General features: G+C 36.2%; 1 protein-coding gene across 5 annotated transcripts in view; it reads left to right on the top strand.

Moving 5' to 3' along the window:
- LOC127861409 (bifunctional 3'-5' exonuclease/ATP-dependent helicase WRN-like) overlaps positions 1 to 13454 on the top strand; it is a 73273-nt gene that overhangs the window by 16165 nt on the left and 43654 nt on the right. The window contains exons 1-5 of one of the 5 annotated variants that reach the window (XM_052399867.1): positions 3537 to 3684; positions 4400 to 4599; positions 7250 to 7891; positions 11477 to 11564; positions 13283 to 13358. In XM_052399867.1, the coding sequence (XP_052255827.1) occupies positions 4411 to 4599; positions 7250 to 7891; positions 11477 to 11564; positions 13283 to 13358 (995 nt within the window). In that variant the 5' untranslated portion in view covers positions 3537 to 3684; positions 4400 to 4410. The other 4 variants (XM_052399869.1, XM_052399868.1, XM_052399865.1 and 1 more) reach the window with 4 other exon arrangements.

Below are 13454 nucleotides of genomic sequence, written 5' to 3' on the forward strand. Positions count from 1 at the left end.
TGATTATTTTTAATAACTTCTTGTACTGAGCATATTTCATTATCATTTACCGAAGTTATTCGCCCTATGGCACAGTGTCGTCTAAGCCTTATTGTTTTGTGCGTATTGTTTATAATTAAAATGGGAAATTGTCTATCACGCGTTGTCTTGACGACTGAATTAACAATTGTTAAACCGGGTTCATTATCAAAGAAAGAATTGCTTATTCCATTGAATTCATAATTCGTATTTGAACGTATGCAGTTTCTTTTAGCTTGAGCAAAGAGTCTATAGGCAGTTTGTGGTTTTAACACAGTATGTCTAGTTAATCTCGCTATCGTTGAAAGATGTACATCTTCTTCTAGAGGTACATAACAGTTATCAATCCTCAAACATCCTAAATCAAAGTATAAACGGACACCATTATTTTGTAAAAAGTCTCTTCCTAAAATAACATTTCTATTTATGTTACTTACTACAATAAACATGTGCTCTTTATATATGCTCCCTATTTTGAATCTCAATTTTACACTTCCGTGGACATGTAATGAATTTCCATTTACCGACTTTAGATTTACTTTTTTATTATCAGTGCTGGTTTGTGTTTTAACATATCATAAGTACGTTTACTCACGATGCTGACTTCAGCGCCCGAGTCTATCAAGCTCCTAAATTGATAACCACCTGTTGAAATAATACAAGAATTTGGACTACCACACAAAGCGATATTATATGTCTCGACTTTTTCATTCTTACCATAGACCCCTTTTTGGTAAGAATTTCCTAGTTTTTTTCGATTAATGTACGTTTTCCTTTGAGTACATTCTCTTCTAAAGTGTCCTAATTTACCACAATTCCAACAATCAATTTTATCTTTCCAATTTTTGTCATATTCGTTCTTGCGCCTGTTACCGTTTTGATCTATCGTATGACAGTTCCGCCCTACCGTATATGCACTTATTTCGCGTTGCCTACGGCGACAGATTTCAATAGAATGACCGTGTTTCTTGCAATATGTGCAAACAATAGATGACCTAATACAATCGATATCTGTCTGAATATTATCGGTCGTAATGTTATAAAGTCCATTTATTTGTGATCGTAACTCAAACCTAGCTCTGACACTTTGCTCATGTATAGCGCTTTTTAAAGCATTTGATAACGTTTCATGATTTTCGCGCATTAATTTAAGTCTCAAATAATCGTGCGATAATCCGTCGATAAAAATTTCTACTAACTGTTTTTCTTTATAGTTTAAATTTCCTTCAATATTTTCGTATGCGTCAGTCGCAAGAGATAAAAGTCGCTCAGCGTATATTTGAACATTTTCGTCGGTCCTTTGTTTAGTCGTCTTTAATAATGAGAAAGCGTATTGTGGGTCTTGAATTTCTGCAAATCTTAATTGAAGCTGTTCCTTTAAATCTGTCCATGTCCCTGTCGGATCATCAGTCAAAAAGCGTTGTATGTAATCACTAACAAGCCCTTTACTAGATTGGTAAGCAACAAATTTTAATTTATTCTCATCTAAATTGGTAAGCATTCCATATTTTTCTACATTTTAAATCCAATTTTAAATTCTTTTGAATTTCCATCAAATGATTGTACAACCTGTGAAATAGTCTGAGTGCTTATGGCCGTTTTAACATCTTTAATTTGTTCATTCAAATTTTGAAATAACTCAGGGATTATTTGATTTGCCATTTTGATACAAGCGTTAGGGAATAAAACAGTCACTCACCGGAGGTTGCAGAATATGTGCGGTCTGATGTCGTTGTTCCCGGCTCACGGTTGTTGTTACTGGTTACAGAAGTTGCCGAAACGGAGTTTCTTCGCGTTGTTTTTCATGGCTTCGTAATCGTAAGTGGTAGTATTTCTTTGTTCGAATCCTTGGTTCACGAGCACCATTTAACGTCCTGTGTCACGTAATCGTTCATAGTTCATAGACGACACCTAGTTACTAACAATGTTCATTACTCTTAAATTACCGGTATGTAGCCTATCATTCGATATCTCGTCATGCGCGAATTGCCAAGATGACGAGTTTTGCATTAACTCCCATTTTCTCGTGCCGCGCATGGGACAAGTCGGTCCCTCTCTATTTATGTTAATTTCTCTGCATAATACAGGATAAAATATTCAACAACACCATGTATCAGTTTCTAGTCCAATTTAATGTCTAACATACTTAATATTTTCGGTTATACAAATACAGTCTGATAGCTACATGATCGTATCTTTCTCGATCCGTACACCTCCAAGTCTAAACGCTAACTGCCTATTTCCCTCTAACATCTGGCCCGTGAAACTCAGTTATGAATCCCATTGGTCAGTGTTCTATGTGTGTTTATTTCTAATTGGCTGAATTACAATCTGGAGAAGTCACTATTCAAGTATGCACACGTTAATGAGCGTTGTGGTTCAAATAATAAATAATGCAAATACAGCCTAAGGCTTGTGTCAACAGCATTGTAACCCCTTTGTTGTTAATGCATACTCGCTACTGATATACTTGTCAATATTTCGTACATAAAGAAAACCCAAATATTTCACCCAATTTCTCATCATTATTTGACATTTATAAGCATTATTGAGGAAATTGGAAATATGCAATAAGCTTTTATAAGCATTATTGATAAAATTAGAAAGTTTTAATATTAGTCACAACAAGGAGGGCAAAGGGACAAATCCCTATGAAAACAGCTACAGCACCATCATCCATCTACAAACATCCACCAGAAATGCTTAGAAATGATGCCGAAAGTACAAGTGCTGCAAACTCAGACAACCAGGCCAAAACATCAACTAGTAAAATTAGTCGAAACTTCTTTGAGGAGAGAACAATGACAAAAATGTGACTGTAAAACCAAGAAAAAAATTCACACCACCATATAAATTACAAGGAAGTCTCATGTCTGATAAAAACATGGAACAAATAAAACTCCAACATCAAAAGAAAATTCAGCTGGAAGAAAACGCAAAGAAAAATGAGAAAATATCTAAATCAAAGCAACCAAATAATCAAACAATATGTAAATCCCCAAAAGCAACAACATCTGGACTGCAAATCAACCGGGTCAACCAGCATGGAACAGATGCTGAATCTGAAACTGATGGTGATGATGAGGAGGATCTATCGGATCTATGCTGTGTATGTTCCAGGTCGTCCCCTCCACAGCTGAAGGACATACACACACTGGTCATCATTAAATGGGGCCAGTGTGACAAATGCCAACACTGGGTCCACTTGACATACTGCTGTGATGTGAGGGTCCTGAGAAGAGACAGCACATTTTTGTGCATTCACTGTTGTTCTGCTGAAGAATGAATGACAACACTGTTTACTCAAATAAAACAATAAAATATATGAATAAACTTGAAAAACTATAACATTTCAACAATAATATCCCTTTGCAATAAATTTGGTAATGATTTTGAAAATTCAGTGTAAAATAACCTCAATTATGTTAGGGTAAACATGTTTGACCTAATTACCCACTCTGGATCAGCAGACGATTTCTTTCATAATCCGAGAAAGCCGATGTATCACGATTGCTACTCAAGTGATGTTATAAACTAGGACTAAAATGGCCGATAGCCATTCGTATTTTTCAGCGTTGTTTCGTTTTCTTTGTTAATTTTTTACTAGTTTTATCATTTCTGATAAATATTATGATGGGATTAAATGAAAAATATTTCATTTGATTGGTAAGTTGTGTTTGGATGTTTTATTTCCGAGAATACGATTAAGTACCGCGACTCAACAGATGTACAGTATAACCAAAGACCTATATGTATTATAGGTCTTTGGTATAACTGAAAGACAACACACAGACCGTATGCAAATCACGCTGGTGACGTCATGGTACGTGATATCCGGAATACACTCCGATGCAGTTTTTTTTAATTAAATATTTAAACCAAAGACCTATGACATACATGTATTTTATAGGTCTTTGTTTAAACGTGTCTAGTCGTTATGGTTGTCGCAAACCATCCGACTATTTCTGAAATTTAGATAATTGTTTATGACGATGCATCCGAAAATTTATATCCGAAATACCATAGCATAAGTGCATTTTTTGCTGAAAGCGGTACAACTTTAGAACCAAAATGTTGAGAAAACGAAAATACAAATATGCATAACAGAATTTCAATAAGACCTTTTATTACGCAGTGTTTTCTGTTTGTTTTAAACATTTAGTCCAACTTGTTGATGCATATAAAAAGTATCTCTAAATTCTTTGCGCGTCTTATAAATGAGACTAGTGAACATTCTGAGCTCCAACTCACTTGTTGTTGTTGTTTCACTTTTGTTTTGAATGCATTTTACTAAAACACTGCTTGTTGAATAAGTTTTCAATTTCATGACATTTAACCGGTATTGTATGGAGATTTAAGTTTAAATTGTATTGTATTACAGAAATCTACGACATGGCGAACTTAAGAGACAAAACTCTGTCTCAGCTTTTACACTGTATCACTGAAGTTGAAAAGAAATTAACTGAACCTGCAACCCGGTCTCTACCTGATGGGGATATGAAGATGTGGGATGTTGCAATTACTCAAGCCCTGGGCCAGTTGCAGAGCATCAAGGACAACCTCAGACAGAGGAGACACATGGTGGGTATTTTCTGACATGTTTCCAATTCTAGATAAATAATTAATGGTCAATTGCATTTTCCATATGAAATTACTCACAGGCTTTGAAAATTGGTCTATTTGAATCGGCCAATGCAATAAAGGTCTGGCAAATAAGGTTGTTTTCATATAAAACCAGCCTTGCAAATGCTTTTTCACAGTTTCATAAATATTGATATAATACCAAAACTACTGAATCACCAAAAGAAAATATAAACGACTTCCCTAACAAACAAAAACCTCAACACACGAAAACACTGCACGTCAGTGATGTCACAGGATTGATCTGGAGATGCTGCTATTGTTTGTTTGGGATAACTTAACCGACTCATTCTAATTGCGTCAACCCAAAAGTGCTTTTTGAACCTGGCTTAAAAATTGTTATTAAGCTGTTAACTGAATCTGTGAGAGTAGTCAGACATGCAACATTACGTAAAGACTTTATATTTGTAATTTCAATGCATATGAGTTTCTTGTTAGGCATTTTTTCTGCTTGAAAAGGGTGAATTGTAGACATCACGTTATCCTAATGGAAAGTGATGGGTTATGCTGTCGAAATTGCATCCGTTTTACGTAAAAAACATTTAAAAAACATTTGCTAATGGGCCTTTTGAAGTATTGTGAAACCATTATTATTTGTCAGGCATTAATTTTTATCTATTTTGTCAGTGGACCAATTGGCGAATTTAAGATCTTAATGAATAATTATGCCCAATGTTTAAACTTTGTCTGTTTCGTAATCAAGATAAATCCCGTTTAGACACAAAGGGGTGTGCATTCTACATTGTACTTAACTGACACTTAAAAACGCGAATGCAGTAAAGCTGTATCAAATGCGTTGACTTTGTTTAGGGAAAATAAAAATGATTAGCGCTAATTGTTAACAACTTTATTGGTCATTGTGTGTATTGTGTTTTTCAGGGGTGTTGCAAATTATACAGCCATCACGCAGCGGATCTGCACATATAATTGTGCATCAACTTGATGTTCATTGGGTTCAAAAATAATGTTTTTTTCAGGTACAAAAATGCTACTATGTTGACAACTTTAGGTGATCATATTTAATATTTTAGTTCCGTTTAATGTAAGATGTTGCCTCAAACCTTTTAAATGGGGCGAATGGGGTAGAATGATGTATGCCTCCAATGAGTCCAAATGTTATTATTTTCACACCACAACCAATTGAGACTAATGTACTACAAAGTACCTGAGGTATGAAAATTATACTAAAAAGTAAACTGGGAGGGGGGCAGTTTTCTCATTATGCCCCCCCCCCCCCCTTTCGAAGAAGAGGGGGTATATTGTTTTGCTCATGTCGGTCCGTCCGACCACCAGATGGTTTCCGGATGATAACTCAAGAGCGCTTATGCCAAGGATCATGAAACTTCATAGGTACATTGATCATGACTTGCAGATGACCCCTATTGATTTTCAGGTCACTAGGTCAAAGGTCACGATGACCCGAAATAGTAAAATGGTTTCCGAATGATAACTCAAGAACTCTTATGCCTTGGATCATGAAACTTCATAGATACATTGATCATGACTTGCAGATGACCCCTATTGATTTTCAGGTCACTAGGTCAAAGGTCGAGGTCAGGGTGACCCAAAGCAGTAAAAAAGTTTCCGGATGATAACTCAAGAACGCTTATGCCTAGGATCATGAAACTTCATAGATACATTGATCATGACTCGCAGATAACCTCTATTGATTTTCAGGTCACTAAGTCAAAGGATAAGGTCACGATGACCGAAATAGTAAAATGGTTTCCGGATGAAAACTCAAGAATGCTTAGGCCTAGGATCATGAAACTTCATAGGTACATTGATCATGACTCGCAGATAACCCCTATTGATTTTCAGGTCACTAGGTCAAAGGTCAAGTTCACGGTGACCCGAGATAGTAAAATGGTGTCCAGATGATAACTCAAGAACGTTATGCCTAGGATCATGAAACTTCATAGGTAGATTGATCATGACTCGCAGATGACCCCTATTGATTTTCAGGTCACTAGGTCAAAGGTCAAGGTCACGGTGACCCAAAATAGTAAAATGATTTTCGGATGATAACTCAAGAACGCATATGCCTAGGATCATGAAACTTCATAGGTACAAGGATCATGACTTGCAGATGACCCTATTGATTACCAGGTCACTAGGTCAAAGGTCAAGGTCACAGTGACCTGAAATAGTAAAATGGTTTCTGGATGATAACTCAAGAACGCTTATGCCTAGGATCATGAAACTTCATAGGTATATTGATGATGACTCGCAGATGACCCCTATTGATATCAGGTCACAAGGTCAAAGGTCAAGGTCACAGTGCCAAAAAATGCAATCACACAATGGCTGTCAAGGTCAAGGTGACTCATCTTAGAAGAATGGTTTCCGGATTATAACTCAAAAATGCTTACGCCTAGGATCATGAAACTTCATAGGTACATTGATCATGACTCGCAGATGAAATAATGATAAAACTTGACCAGGATGTTTGTCTGGACACTATCTAGGTCAAGTTTGACATTTGGTAAAGATTGAATGCACCGACTCCTCTCAGGTGAGCGAACTAGGGCCATCTTGGCCCTCTTGTCTTGTGTGGTAAAGATGATTATTATGAGGCTGTACCTTTTAGACGAGTGGTGCTTGTAAAGAAGATTCTTATGCAGCTGTGGATGAAGACCCTGAACTGTATCACGCAGCAAATGAGCATTCTGGAATTTTCAATAAACAGAATGTGAAAGTAAAAGAGACCGAGGCCTGTGTAAAGGATGACGACAGGGATTCTGATGATACAGACGACCTGGAGAACTTTGATAACTTCAATCTGGATGATGTCATAGAGAATACTCCAATTAAAGACAGTAGCAAGACTGGCAATCCTTTGAAGGGAAAGACTAGTGGAACTGAAAGGAGTTTTGCGGGAAAGGACCTTAATAGTTGTATGAAATCTCTTCCAACAAGGATGTATAGTTCAGAAGATGCTGACCAAGGAAACATTGAATCTGCTTGTATGCAGAATCTAAGTGGGCAAAGTGGGGATATGAAGAATCTAAGTGGGCAAAGTGATATGAAGAATCTAAGTGGGCAAAGTGATATGAAGAATCTAAGTGGGCAAAGCGGGGACAGAGACTTTGACAAATATCAGGACGACTTTGATGCCATGTTGGATGATGATAATGACTTTGCTTCTGCAGATGTCAATGGTGATGGGCCAGTTAGTACCAGTGATGTCACAGATGAATTTTCTGATGATTTGATGGACGATGAACTAGAGGTATTTGATTTTGGCATTGACAATTGCTTGCATTATCTGATGATTTCTTATTTTAAGCAAAGTTAGAATTTGTTAGTTAAGTAATTATTTCACAGTGCTTAGGATCCAAGTTTGTGAATAGCTGACAAATTATTTTATTTTGGCTAAAGAAAAAAGGTAAATAGGAAACATTTTTACTACCAATAGCATGATTAACCTTAAGCGGTTAATCATATAAATTTTATAATATTATAAGAGAAGTGGATTAGAACAAGGAATTCTGTCATAAAAAACTTTCTGGTGCCTCATCGCGCTGCGGATATGATAATTGCCAGATTTTAGGGCGAAGTGGTTATCGCCGGTGCTTTTGATCAGGGCGATTACAGGGAAGCTGCGGCGATATAATCGCCCGAGTCGCCCAGTTGCGTGATCCCTACTAGTCATGTTATGTTATTTTGTTTTAAGTCTGACTATAATTTAAAGCTGTTGTCCATCATACACTCTAATCACAAGAACACGCAAACGTTTTGTTTTACTTTATCGAGTGTACTTGTACACAGGCTTCACATTGCAACAATGAGTTAAACTTTACTTAATTCTTCAATTATAAACTCACGCTGTTCAGTCAGGTGAATTTTTGTCCATACGGGCAAACTTTTCCATAAGCCTGTCCGGTTGACAGGCACTTTTTGGGACTTTTCAGGAAGCCTGGCGTTAGCATGCAAATGTTTAAGTTTTCGTACTACCCCAAATATTTTCTTTGTCCCTTGACGTATTGCTTTCATATTTTGCACACTTGCTTACCAACATGACCCCAACCTATAAACAAGAGCAGACAACTCTATCAAGCATTTTGTCATAATTATGGCCCCTTTTCCACATAAAATATGCAGCAAATGTTTAAGTTTGCGTTCTACCCCAACTATTTTCAATGTCCCTTGACATATTGCTTTCATATTTTGCATACCTGTTAACTATCATGACCCCAACCTATAAATAAGAGCAGACAACTCTATCAAGCATTTTGTCATAATTATTGCCCCTTTTATACTTAGGATATGAATATTATTGATAAATCTATGTTAAAGTTTATGTACTGCCCCAAATATTTCCAATATCCTTTTACATATTGCTTTTATATGTTGCATACTTGTTTACCAACATGACCCCAACCTATAAACAAGAGCAGACCACTGTATCAAGCATTTTGACATAATTATGGCCCCTTTTACACTTAGATAATTGAATATTTTTGCTTAAATTGCCATAACTATTTTATTTATGATCACATTTTATTATTACTTTGACAAAACAACACTTACCTGAATACCACAATGGATTCCACCCAAACAATACCCCACGCCCAGAATCACCCGCCCAACCTAACCCCCACCATTTTTTTTTAAACATCATCTAATAAATGACAACACTCCACATTATACCCCCCTCTCACCCCCAACCCCCCTACCCCCCACCCCCCATTTTTTTTTTAAACATCTATAAATTACCACACCCCACATTATACCCCCCTCTCACCTCCTCCCTCCCCCCCCCCCCTACCCCCCCACCATAATTTTTTTTTTCCTTTTTTATTTTTGAAAGATCTTCTAATAAATTATTAAATATGATCAATTTCCCCACGATGGCTTACCTTATACTGTCGATCGAGCGTCCTCTGACAGCTCTTGTTGTTATTTCTTAAATATTATTTTAGTCAGACTGGAAGTTAAAATGCTTTTATTAAAACTCCCTAGTCTTATTTTTGCTTTTTTTATCAGACTGGAAGATGAAAAGCTTTTAAGTAAAATTTTTATGCCCCCCTTTGAAGAAGAGGGGGTATATTGATTTGCACATGTCGGTCTGTCGGTCGGTCCACCAGGTGGTTTCCGGATGATAACTCAAGAACGCTTGGGCCTAGGATCATGAAACTTCATAGGTAGATTGATCATGACTAGCAGATGACCCCTATTGATTTTGAGGTCACTAGGTCAAAGGTCAAGGTCACCGTGACCCGAAACAGGAAATGGTTTCCGGATGATAACTCAAGAACGCATACGCTTATGATCATGAAACTTCATAGGTAGATTGATCATGACTCGCAGATGACCCCTATTGATTTTGATGTCACTAGGTCAAAGGTCAAGGTCACGGTGACCCGAAATAGTAAAATGGTTTCCGGATGATAACTCAAGAACCCATACACCTAGGATCATGAAACTTCATAGGTAGATTGACCATGACTCGCAGATGACCCCAATTGATTTTGAGGCCACTAGGTCAAAGGTCAAGGTCACGGTGACCCGAAATAGTAAAATGGTTTCCGGATGATAACTCAAGAACGCATACGCCTAGGATCATGAAACTTCATCGTTAGATAGATCATGACTCGCAGATGACCCCTATTGATTTTAAGGTCACTAGGTCAAAGGTCTAGGTCACGGTGACCTGAAATAGTAAAATGGTTTCCTGATGATAACTCAAGAACGCATACGCCTAGGATCATGAAACTTCATAGGTAGATTGATCATGACTCGCAGATGACCCCTATTGATTTTGAGGTCACTAGGTCAAAGGTCAAGGTCACGGTGACCCGAAATAGTACAATGGTTTCCGGATGATAACTCAAGAACGCATACGCCTAGGATCATGAAACTCCATCGTTAGATAGATCATGACTCGCAGATGACCCCTATCTATTTTGAGGTCACTAGGTCAAAGGTCAAGGTCACGGTGACCTGAAATAGTAAAATGGTTTTTGGATGATAACTCAATAACGCATACGCCTAGGATCATGAAACTTCATAGGTAGATTGATCATGACTCGCAGATGACCCCTATTGATTTTGAGTTCACTAGGTCAAAGGTCAAGGTCACGTTGACCCGAAATATTAAAATGGTTTTCGGATGATAACTCAAGAAGGCTTATGCCTAGGATCATGAAACTTCATGGGTAGATTGATCATGACTCGCAGGTGACCCCTATTGATTTTGAGGTCACTAGGTCAAAGGGGAAGGTCACAGTGACAAAAAACGTATTCACACAATGGCTGCCACTACAACGGACAGCCCAAATGGGGGACATGCATGTTTTACAAACAGCCCTTGTTCAAGTTTATGTTAGGGAATCTTAAAATTCTATGTCACTGACACAAAATTACTCAAAAAAGTTAATTTATATACATCACATTTCACAAAATGATATTTGTAAGTATGCAATATACTCACCCTTTTACATTATTTGTGTATACCAGGCAGTACAAATAATATTCTCAAATTTTGGTCTCAAATTGTAACGCAAGTTCTGTATGACCTAAAGTTAAGATTTAATTCAAAGCCATGTACTGTTAACCCATAACCAATCAGATACACATTTCGACCTGTTTGAAGTCTTGTAGAAAATCAAATTAAATTAAAAAAGACCTTTCTCAATACTGGTAGTTTTAACCTTAAAAACTTCATTTTCAACCCTAAGATACCGATGAGTAGCAAACAGTTTGAAACCTGAACAGCCTGTGAGTTACTGGTAGGCTGTTCTCGTTTAATGCTGGTTGCATATAACCATTTTCATTTATTTTCTGAGTTCATGTTCTGTTATGGTTCTGGCAGGCTTTGGAGGAAGCAGAGCGCAGTTTCACAGGTCAGGACACAGACCCTTCCACAACTGATGTAGAGGTTATTGAAAATGTAGACGAAGGTAGGTATTTAGCTCTGTTGAAAAGCGTATCATGCATATGAGCCTTGCTCTATGAAAATGGAGCTAAATGCATGTGTGTTAAGTGTCGTCTCAGATTAGCCTGTACAGTCCACACAGGCTTATTAGCGACAAGGTTTTCTGCTTTTAAGGAATTTTTTGTTAAAAGAAAGTCTGTTCTCAATGAAAATCCACTCTAGGCGAAAAGGACAAATTAGGACTAAGGATTTTACTTGTACCTGCATTACTTTAGGTTTTCAGACAATCAAGGTTTTGGATGCCCTCTTTTTAAGCCAAACAAATTATTTTTTGTGACTAAAATTATTAGGATACCCAGATTTTCCCTTATAATTAATGAGTGTTAGAAAAGTTATAGTACTTACGGTAAAACATGAGCAAGTAATAATATATCATACAAAACTAATAACTAACAAATACCATACTCTTATTTTTTCTAACACTTTTAACTAATTTTAAATAAAGTTTTCCAAAAATTTAGATACAAAAAGTATTAAAATAGAGAATATTTGTTGGATTCCATGGTATATCGATTTCATTTCACGAGTGATCATATAAAATAATATTTTCACAAGTGGCGCAGCCACGAGTGAATTTTTTTTCCATGATCACGAGTGAATTTAAATCAATATTCCATCGAATCTAACAAATTTTCTTTTTATTTTATGCATTTTTCAACGTTTTTTTACATTGTAAACGAGTATAACTTGATATTTTCGCTGGATTTATAACGTCATTTCGTCGAAAAAATGACGTCATTTCACAGTAAAACAGTGAAAAATATCGATATTTTTCACTGATATTTTTCACTGTTTTAACCAGTGAAATATTAGTTTTAATTCACTGATATTTTTCTATAAACCACCGGAAAGCATACAATAAAAAATACAGGTGTCTGAAATTTAGAGACAGTTATGTTATGTTTGTTTGTCAAGTACATGTATTATATTGAAATAAAAACAATACAATATAAATCATTGTGAAATTGTTATTGAGTTGTACTCTTTTTTCTCTGCTTTTCAATAAATACAACTTCATATCTTTGTAATTGCTTAGCTGAAAAGTACAAATAAACATGCTGCTTCCTTAATACGATATCATTTAAAATGTTGTTTGGTGAAACCATTGTTTATTACCAGTATACATGGTAAATTACCCAAGGAGGCAATGTAATGGTCATAGGCATTTGTTTGCCAGGTATAATGACCTTAATCTGGTTTTAAAAACCTATGATCAAAGGGTCACTTGATAAGCGAAAACAGGCCAAACATGTGTAAGATACTGCTGTAAAATAAACTGTCAGAAAGAGTCATACAATTATTATTATTATAGCTAAAAAAGGGGGTGTCCGAAAATTTAGAGTGTCCCAAAACTTAGAGCAATTACGGTAATCTTTTGATTTTGCTGTTATAGTCTGATTAGTAAAGATATTGGAGTATGAAATAAGTTGGTTTCCTCAATTGACATACATGTACATGTTTTATTTCATTTAACTGAAAAAAGCAACGTGTACGATGGTTAAGTTATCCGTGTCAGACGAGTTGAGAATTGAAATTCTAATCTCTGCATATAGTTCAGAACATGGAAAACACAATGATAAACTAAATATATACACAACAAACATGAAGAAAACTGTGTTTACTGCCTAGGAATAGTACTGTAAATGCAAGGCTAAAGAAAAAATAAAAATTGATGTCATGCAGATGAAGAAAACCAACCACAGGATAAGAAGTACCTGCAAGTGTTGAAGCAGTATTTTGGATACCACAAGTTTAGACCGTAAGTGACCTTGGGACAGTTTTCGCAAAGCTCCTTAGGGAAATTGTTACTAACGTTAAATATTCGGCAAAAACTTTATATAATTTTTTTTTATCT

The sequence above is a fragment of the Dreissena polymorpha genome, chromosome 16, assembly GCF_020536995.1.
Source record: "Dreissena polymorpha isolate Duluth1 chromosome 16, UMN_Dpol_1.0, whole genome shotgun sequence".
Classification (NCBI taxonomy): domain Eukaryota; kingdom Metazoa; phylum Mollusca; class Bivalvia; order Myida; family Dreissenidae; genus Dreissena; species Dreissena polymorpha.